Source organism: Lactuca sativa, chromosome 8 (assembly GCF_002870075.4).
Source record: "Lactuca sativa cultivar Salinas chromosome 8, Lsat_Salinas_v11, whole genome shotgun sequence".
In the NCBI taxonomy this organism is placed as follows: Eukaryota; Viridiplantae; Streptophyta; class Magnoliopsida; order Asterales; family Asteraceae; genus Lactuca; species Lactuca sativa.
Genome location: NC_056630.2, coordinates 145,714,322 through 145,724,602, shown reverse-complemented (window position 1 = coordinate 145,724,602; position 10,281 = coordinate 145,714,322). Strand labels below are relative to the sequence as shown.

The 10,281-nt window shown below is 35.8% G+C and overlaps 1 protein-coding gene across 1 annotated transcript; it reads left to right on the top strand.

Moving 5' to 3' along the window:
- Positions 1-5,211: 5,211 nt before the first annotated feature.
- LOC111899227 (leucine-rich repeat extensin-like protein 4) lies at positions 5,212-8,185 on the top strand. The gene has a single exon (XM_023895096.3). The coding sequence runs from the start codon at positions 5,547-5,549 to the stop codon at positions 7,839-7,841; it is 2,295 nt and encodes a 764-aa protein (XP_023750864.2). The 5' UTR covers positions 5,212-5,546; the 3' UTR covers positions 7,842-8,185.
- The last annotated feature ends 2,096 nt before the right edge of the window (positions 8,186-10,281 follow it).

Here is a 10,281-nt window from a genome sequence, read left to right as displayed (position 1 = left end):
AGGTATTTAGCTTATGAGAACCTAACACCTCAAATGAAACACCTCTAATGAATTACAAACACCAAGGCAAGTTGGAAGATCTTGGCGAGAGAGGAGAGGCTCAAAATCGGTTCTTGGATCTCTAGGGTTCAAGTGGTAGCCGATTTATGATGCATGAGGGTCCTTTATATAGGTGTGAGATTAGGGTTTTAGTCAGAGTCCTTATTCGGTTACTTAGCCACCAAGCAGCCCATAAGAAACTTCTGGATCCCTACCTTGGACTAAATCTTATGGGCTATCCATAAGGATTTCGTCCACTCTATCCCTAGGGTTTCTCAACCTACTCTGCAACTATCCAATAATTACAATTCAGTCCCCAATGTTTAATTAATCTCTTTTGTTCACAAAATTAATTCTTAATTAAATTTATGAGCAATATTAATTAAACAAATATGATTTCTCCTTTAATATATTAATCATACAATATATTAATAAACCATAATAAACTCTTTCTCTGTTAATCATCTAATCAAGTTGCTCCGGTGAAGGCAACCCAAAAGGATCATGCTATAATCAGGTCAAGTACATACCAAATATAGTTATGAACTTAGATACTAATCCAACACTAAAGTGCAAGATTGGAACTTAATACTCATAATAGTCTTGAAGTGTAATGCCTTTGACGGGTCCAAAATTGAAACGTCATTCCTTGCAACCAAATGAACCTTCTTGATCTTTAACCTTCATCAAAATATCATAAAAAGCATCCAAAAGAGGAGAGGAGAGAGGGGAGGAACTTAAATCTTGAAGATATAGGCTACGGTTTCTCCCAAGGGGTTTTAGATATGATGGACGCTAAGAAATACCCTAAAACTTGAATCCCTACCTTAAAATACCTTGAAAACCCTAAAAAAATTGTGGGCTTGGGTTGTATAGTTTTCACCTCGTGACAACCTGCTTGTCACCTCGCGACAACTCTCATGTCATGACAACATTCCTGTCACCTTGTGACAATGGGTTTTCACCCAAATTCACTCCAATTCGAACAATCATACCTTCTTCGTCTCAACTTCGTTTTCGGCAATCTTTATATGCACAAAAAGATATTGATGAGCCCCACAAACCCATCTAATTACTTTTGACTTAAAACATACCGAACTAAAATCATTAACTCATGCAAGAAGTCTGAAGCATCACTTTTCCCATTTTACACTTGGCTCCAAAACACAATCAAGGGATTAAACCACTTAACCAACATTATTAACATCCGGTAGGGTCTAAACACTATTTCTTTGATGCCCAAGGCTTGCACATGATCGATTTATAGTCCACAATCCCAAAATAAGAATATTCCTAAAACTGGATGTTACACTACTAGTATGATTTTTATACCAAAATAATCCAACAAAAGTACAAGTGAATCAGAATATTTTGCAAATCAAAAAAGAAAATCAAACTCTTTGAACAAAGTTGTTTTTTATTTAAAACATATGAGACTCTATGTGAATATATCATACACACAAATTGTGACACCCTCTGATTTTCAAAACCAATTAAAACTTTTCTTTACGCTTTAAAAATCGTTTATTTATATTTGCGGAAAATCCCAGTACCAATATCATTTTGATTACAAATGTTTGTTTCCAAAATGTTAAAATCCTAAGGATGTCATAATCAATACAGATACATAAGTTACAACGTAAAGGCCTGATGGTCCTAAATACTATTGTGGGCTGTCTCTTAATCTCTCAACATCCTAATAAAGTTCCACTAGCTTAAACCTTGATACATGTGATGTATATAAACTAAGTGGGCCAGGTTTGGGAAACCTGATGAGATACATATGGATTTCAATCCCACCATATTGATATGATATTATTCCTTAATTATCAGACCCATACAACCAACAATTACCATACTAAATCTATATAGGATTATACCTACATATCTATTCTTACCGATCCTTCTTAGACTATGATTATCAAAGAGAATTTATCTCGCCTGATGAATCGTTGACTACACAGCGAGGCTTCCTTTTTCGATTTAAGTCATAAAGGCTTATGGGCGCCAGAGTATTTGATGAATATGGTTTTCCAATTCATCTACATCTGGAGTAATGAGATCACACTAACAACGTAATTCACAAGACCTTATAGAATGATCAAGTGTTGTCACCTACTATATGGGTTGACCAAACATACCGCTAACAGTCGCCTGATCAGGACCCACCATTTATGGTCATCCTATACGAAGCTACGTATATCAACACTTGATAGTGTCATGAAACAAAACTTTACTCTTCGTTCCTAGGTTACACATATTCTCCTAATGAGACTACTTAATATCAAACTAAATTGAGCTAGGTATCTTCCATAAGTCTAAGTTTACTCCTAAACTAGATCACAATGCCTATAACCAACTTTTAATACCAACTTTATTCTTGGGTGACATTAACCTATCTCTAGTGTATTTATATTCCCTACAGAGCATTAGGTATTATTATTCCTTTTATCTTCTCAACAAAGTTACCTTTAATATTATCATATGATGTTATATATTTAATCCTAACATCAAACTAAACTATATCTGGTTTGCACATAACACAATATATATCCTAACATATAATCCAAACAATAAGCACATAATTCACATACAACTTCCATAAGATATAGAATATTTTAATTAATACTTGTATTAAATCATGTTCATGAAAGAGAGTATGCACTTGCCTGACTTGAGTGGGTGACTGGTGATCTTGGCAGAGCTTCACCTAACACTTTAGATATTCCTTAACATAACCTAACTATAATTAATACAAAGTTTTAGTCTAATGATCCTGGAGACTAAGAATATTCTAGATCCTCACTAATCCCAATGTCTACGTCAAGATCTATCAAGTAAGGATCAACTAGGTAGGACAGTTGGAAGACAAGATCATTTCTGCATAATAGCTTTTCTAAAATCGAACAACCAAGCTAACATGACCATTCTAAACAAGTAGATCAATTAGTATAATGATATGAAATTATTGATAAATTTTATTTATAGGTTTATAATAACAACTTATGACCATAAATATAAGTTACACTGAAAAAACTAGACTGTAGCTTAACTTACAGATGATTTAGCAAAAAGCTAGGAATTATATGGGCATAACTCTAATCTGGAAGCTTCTATTCACCAGCTATCTGACACCGCAAAGCTTCTACTTGATAGCTACTACTATCGTAGGGCTTTGCCGAAGCCTAAAACTAAGGGAAATTGGGGCATTTTCTATATATACGTTATTGGTTTAACGACTACTATGACTTTCGTTTAGATTATTTATCATAAATAATCTTTTTTATGATATCTTATTATTGTTGTGACTAATAATTATCTCATTTATTCTTTAATCATCTAGTTCTATCTTACGGACGTTACACAAATTCCCTTTTGTGTTATAAGATCATACCTTATCGATTGAAAAATTATATATTGTTGTACAAGTAGTAAACTCTTAGCTTACATCTTAGCTTCAATTACGTAAAATTTTAAATTTCTGATGATACTAAAATGATAAACAAATAATGGGGACATTTTCTTGGTGTAGGTTGGGCCTTTCTGCCTCATCATCTCTTTGAACAACTACTTCAAGCTCTTGTGTCGGCCTCACCTTATAAACATTCAAAGAAGAGTTCCTTGTTATTGTATATTTAGTTTTAGGATGCTTTTGGAAAAAGAAACTCGATTTTGTAAAAATAATGTGGAGAGCTCTTCAATCAAAGAACATGCTCCTTGTATTTCCTCTGATACGTTGCTAGTCTTTTTTTAATGCTCGTTAATAGTATATTTCTACCGATTCTTAAAAAACTCACTTCATTAATATCTCATTTTTTATTGAATACATTAAATACTAGAAGACCAGATTTTATTGACATCATGTGTTGTGACAAAGAAATACTTACAAAACCAACCTCACCACCACCAGCCATTAACTTCTACTTCTAACCTTAGTAACTCTCTCTCTCTCTCTCTCTCTCTCTCTCTCTCTCTCTCTCTCTCTCTCTCTCTCTCATGGACAAATGTAGAAACTTTAGTTAATTGCAACTAGCCCCTATATTTTGACATATTGACAATTAAGGTAATAATAAATCCCTTGTATTTATTCGATCTTTACGTAACAAGATCATATCCATATTTTTTTCTTTAACCTTTTCCCGTGTTATCATTTTATTATTAAAAAGATAATGAAAATACCGTATACAACATTTAAAGTTCTAACAACATATTTTGTACTTTTGACATTTCGAGACCAATTCAACCTCTTGCCAAAAACATCTTTTTCCATTGTACAATTCTTCTAACATTTGTATCGTTTTTTTAGAAAACGACTAATAAATTTAAAGGAAGCCAACTTAAGTGATTGATGCATGGTTGTCTCCATTCCACATAAAAATGATTCTGAAATGAAAGAACATGCATAAACAATATTATTTTTACGCAAATATTGTAACCATTTTATATATTTGTTAAATACATTCCATAAAAAACTACAATCTTTTCCTTTGGAATTAACTTCAATTAAAATTCGCTTAGTAATGATACCTATTGATATTATTACAAAAGATTGCTTATGATATAATCCACCGATTCGCGTATTTTATTAATAAGGAAACCGTATTTGTAAGATAATATAAAAAGTCAACCACTTAAAATTTATAATTTTCATAAGATGAAAAGGCAACAAGTATATTTTTACAAATTAATATCAACGGAGCAAATAATTACAATACTTGTCATATATATTATGTAATATATATATAATGAAACTTTATAATAATACAAATTAATTTTAGTTGGTGATGAAAAAGATTGAACAAGTCTTAAAGCTTATTTTAATTAAAATTTCTTATAAAACAAGTCTTTTCCTTGTTAAATCACGACAAAAGAAAAACATAAATTTAACCAATAAACATCCAAAACGGCTTTTAAAATATGTTAGTACTGTAACATATATTGATGGATACAATTATTATTTATTCACTTTACAACAAATGTACAAACTCATAAATACAATACAATGGTCAAAAATATAATAAATGTAACAGATGGGAAAAAAACTAAAAAAATTAAATATGGTATTTATACGGAAAGGACGGAGTAATTTAAAACCCCATTTAATTACTCCGCTACCGGACACCTCCGTCCTCCGCCGGCCTCCGGCCATCGCATTATTTAATCCCTTTTCAATCAATATAAATTCACATTCTTGTTTAGAAGGAGACTCTCATTTTCTATACAGAAAGAAAGAGAGAGAGAATCGGTGGGTGTTGAGCTGTGATTTAGCTGTCTTCATTCCCCACCCTCCGTTCACACCTTCTCCGAATCCCCTAGAAAAACCTCCACTTTCTCTCTCATAATTCAAAACCCTCATTCATCTCCTTCTTCTTCTACTTCTTCTTCATCTTCATCTTCAATCGATAATCTTCACCCACATTTCGACTTTCTTATAATCGATTGTTGCGTTCAGAGCGCAGGTTTGTTTACAACGATTTAGTTAAGCCTCAGATGTCTAAGGTGTTGATATGAAGAAGACTTCGATCCTTGTTTATATTGCGCTGTTTGCATTATTGTCTGGTTTTGGGTTTTGTTTTTCCGGTGATGGTTCCGGTGTCAGCGGCGGGTTAAGTTCTGGAAAGCTGACTGACGGTGAGGTGATTTTCATACGTCAACGGCAGCTTCTGTCCTACCTGGATGAGTTCGGCGACAGAGGCGAGAATGTGAGCGTGGATCCGACGCTTGTGTTTGAAAACCCTAGGCTGAGAAATGCTTACATTGCTTTACAAGCATGGAAGCAGGCGATACTCTCAGATCCACAAAATCTCACTGTAAATTGGGTTGGTTCTAGTGTGTGCAACTACACGGGAGTGTTCTGTGCACCCGCACTGGATAACAGTTCGGAGAGAACCGTTGCCGGAATCGACCTTAACCACGGCGATATCGCTGGGTATTTGCCGGAGGAGCTTGGGTTGCTCAAGGATCTTGCATTGTTTCATATTAATTCGAATCGGTTCTGTGGAACTGTTCCGAAGAAGTTTCGTCAGTTGAAGTTACTCTACGAATTGGATCTCAGCAACAACAGGTTCGCTGGAAAATTCCCTTACGTTGTTCTTAAATTACCGGTATTAAAGTTTTTGGATCTCCGGTTTAATGAGTTTGAAGGTAGTGTTCCTAAAGAATTGTTCGATAAAGACTTGGATGCTATATTTATTAATCACAACCGGTTTGTGTTTGAATTGCCGGATAATTTTGGCAATTCGCCGGTGTCGGTGATTGTTTTAGCGAACAATAGGTTTCATGGTTGTCTTCCGGCGAGCATCGGGAACATGTCGGATACTTTGAATGAGATTATCATGATGCACAATGGATTGAGGTCTTGTGTGCCGGAAGAAATTGGGTTGTTGAAGGAGGTGACGGTGTTTGATGTGAGCTTTAATCAGTTAATGGGGCCGTTGCCGGAGAGTCTTTCTGGTTTGGTGAGCGTGGAGCAGTTGAATGTGGCTAATAATTACTTGACCGGAAGTATACCGAAGAGTATCTGTAGTCTTCCGAGGTTGGAGAATTTCACTTATTCTGATAATTTCTTCACCGGTGAGCCACCGGAGTGTTTGAGGTTGGAGGAGTTTGATGATCGGAGGAATTGTTTACCGGCGAGGCCCGCACAAAGGTCTAAAAAGCAGTGTGACATGTTCGCGTCTAAGAAGATTCATTGTAGTGCATTTAGGTGTACGCCATTTGTTCCGGCGCTTCCACCGCCGCCGCCACCATCACCTCCACCGCCAGTTTACTCCCCTCCACCTCCACCATCACCTCCGCCACCAGTATACTCTCCTCCGCCTCCAGTTTACTCTCCTCCTCCACCGCCACCCTCACCTCCGCCCCCTGTTTACTCTCCTCCCCCACCTCCACCATCACCTCCACCGCCATCACCTCCTCCTCCACCTCCACCAGTTTACTCACCTCCTCCACCGCCTCCATCACCACCACCACCATCACCTCCTCCACCACCTCCACCAGTTTATTCTCCTCCCCCACCGCCACCATCACCACCACCACCATCACCTCCCCCACCACCTCCACCAGTTTACTCTCCTCCCCCACCTCCACCACCGGTTTACTCTCCTCCGCCACCTCCTCCATCACCCCCGCCACCAGTATACTCTCCTCCCCCACCTCCACCGTCACCCCCCGCACCAGTTTACTGTCCTCCACCACCTCCAACCTATTGTGTACGATCACCACCACCTCCTCCACCTCCAACTGCATCCCCGCCTCCGCCGCCCTTGTTTTCTCCACCACCACCTGTTCCATATTACTACAACTCACCTCCTCCGCCTCATTCACCGCCCCCATATTACTATAACTCACCGCCTCCACCACACTCTCCACCACCACCTCCACCTCACTCACCGCCTCCACCACCTCCATCTTATATCTACTCATCACCACCACCACCACCACCTGTAGCCCATTCTCCACCTCCCCCAGTCCATTCTCCGCCTCCCCCAGTCCATTCTCCACCACCACCACCACCATCACCACCTCCTCCACCTCCTTGTATAGAACTACCTCCACCTCCCTGTATAGAACCGCCACCACCACCATCCCCAACCCCATCACCTCCACCACCACCGCATAAATCACCTCCACCACCAGCACCTGTTTACAGTTCTCCACCACCCCCAGTCCACCACCCGTCCCCACCTCCACCACCGATTATATACAACAGCCCACCACCTCCTGCTCCAGCATACGAGGGGCCATTACCTCCGGTGATCGGCGTTTCTTACGCCTCTCCTCCACCACCACCCTTCTATTGATTCTTTGATGTATTCTGAAAACTCAAAACACCAACAACAACAATAATACACAACAATTGGCATCATCTATTCCTTGAGCTTTTCCGAATTGATGACAGAAAACAGATAGAGAAAGAGAGAGAGAGAGAGAGAGAGAGAGCTGAAAAAAAATAAAACAAATTTTATTTTAGGTTGCAGAAGCAGATCAAAGCATATCATATCATATCCTCATCCTCATGTATAGAGAAACATCCATTGGCATTCTTTCTCCTTCTGATTCTGCCTGTGGGTTTCTAATTTTATTATTTTATTTAAATTTCATACTTTTTCTTCTTTTTATAAATGAAAAACATTTTTATTATCCATTTTCTCTTCTTGTTTGTGTTTGTTTGTATAGCTATGTATGCTGAAGTTTTGTGCCCTTGACTTCCTTCTTAACCAAAATTAATTGGTATGTTTGTTTGTTTGTGGATCATGTCTTAATGCATAAACGAAATTTATGAAGACGAGACACATCTTTTTTACTTTCATTTGTGCTAACGTAGCTATTTTTGTATAAAACATTAGGGTGTGTATGGTTTGGTTTGATTTGTTATTGGTCACAACCAAACCAATCGGTTAATGTATTTCGATAATCATAGCTATTAATATTGGATTTGGTTCGATAATCATAGCTATTAATATTGGATTTGGTTAATGGTTTTAGTTGATTAATGGTTACGGTGAATGGTTAACATCGGTTAGCCAAAATGGTCCAAGATAATCTAAAATAAAAATATTTTTCTACAAAAACTAATAAATGTAAAGTCTAATGTTATAAAAAGTGAATTAGTATATATAATTAATTGTCATAGCTAAATAATTTCTCTTTAAATTTCCAGCTCCTAATATAATTACATAACATATATTTAATATTATATTTTATTAATAATAATTATTAATATTATTGGTTTAGTACGGTTAGGTAGGTGGAGCAAAAACCGCACCGCAACTAAAATTAATCGCAAAAAGCGCATAAACCGCAATCGATAAACCGCAACCGCAATTAAAACCGATGGTGAGGGTTTCTATTTGTCAAAAACCGCAAATTTGCGGTGCGGTGCGGTTATTAGTATTCAAAAACCGCAAAAAAACCGCACCGCACCGCATGTATTATATATAATTTTTTTAATTAATTATTAATATATTAAATATTAAAAATAACACAAGTTTCATGGATGAAAGATGGATAAAATACTAGAAAACCAAAGTATTGGGGTTTTATTATGTTTAACTTTGAAAAATGGTGAAATTAGACAATTTTAAGATATTTCTTGTTAATTACTATTGATTTGACGTTTTTAAGATATTAGTTGTTTGTGATTTAAGTTAATTGTCTTATACTTTATGGTTTTTTTTATTATTATTACAAGTAATATGTTTGAACTCTTAAAACCATTTGAGCTGTAAACTGTGGTTAAAAACCACACAAAATAACCGCACCAAATCCATGCGGTTAATAACCGCAACATAGAAAAAACAAAACCGCACCGCAAAAATAACTGTCTAACCGCACCGTAAAAATAACGGCACCATGCGGTTTTGAAAATGGATTAACCGCATTTGCGGTTAGTGGTGATGTTTTAGCTAATAACCGCACCGAACTGCACCGCGCTCACCCCTACGGTTAGGAATGGTTTGATTATATCAGTTACTTTGGTTTTTCGGTTAACACGCTCACCTTATAAAACATATTAGAGTTAGCAAATTTGGCGGATGGGTTGTTCCATGTTTTTGCTTAACATGACACAAATTACTTTTTTTTAACCTGAACAAGAAATGACAACGTGTTTTTTTAACCTGAACACGACATGACAAGTTTTTTTGTTTGTTAACACGAATACGACTCAATAAACAACATAGAATACTACTAAATATACACAACTTTGGAACATGAACAAAATGTTTCCTTCTATTATGGTGTCTTATATTTTTGACGTGTCATGATAACTTTTGACACCCTTGAACTTATACATTCCTTATACACACATACTTTTTAGGCATGTTTTTTCAAGGAGTCATTTTTATTATAATGATTTCTTAAAGTAACAAATTTTGTTATCCGTATACACACTTAATCATTAAAGATTTTTTTATATATTCTTTTTTTAATTAAACTATTTATATTATTCAAAAAACATCATATTACTTGATTAGCCCTTCTCTGATCTATATTATTTTCACATTTTGATAGTGTTTCATTTCAACCTATATCGTTTTTTATATAATTTTTTACATCAAAAAATATATTTTCTAATATATATATTTTTCATCAAACTTACTAGTTTTTTTTACTTATTTATTTACATTTTTTTTATGTTTTTATATAAAAACATTATAAAATATATTATTACAAAACTAAAACCAAATTAATTATTTCTATATTATCAGTTAGAATGAGGTATTATTTTATTAAAATGAC

Coding starts and splice junctions, on each gene's coding strand:
- LOC111899227 (XM_023895096.3), top strand. CDS start 5,547: ATGAAGAAGACTTCGATCCTTGTTTATATTGCGCTGTTTGCATTATTG.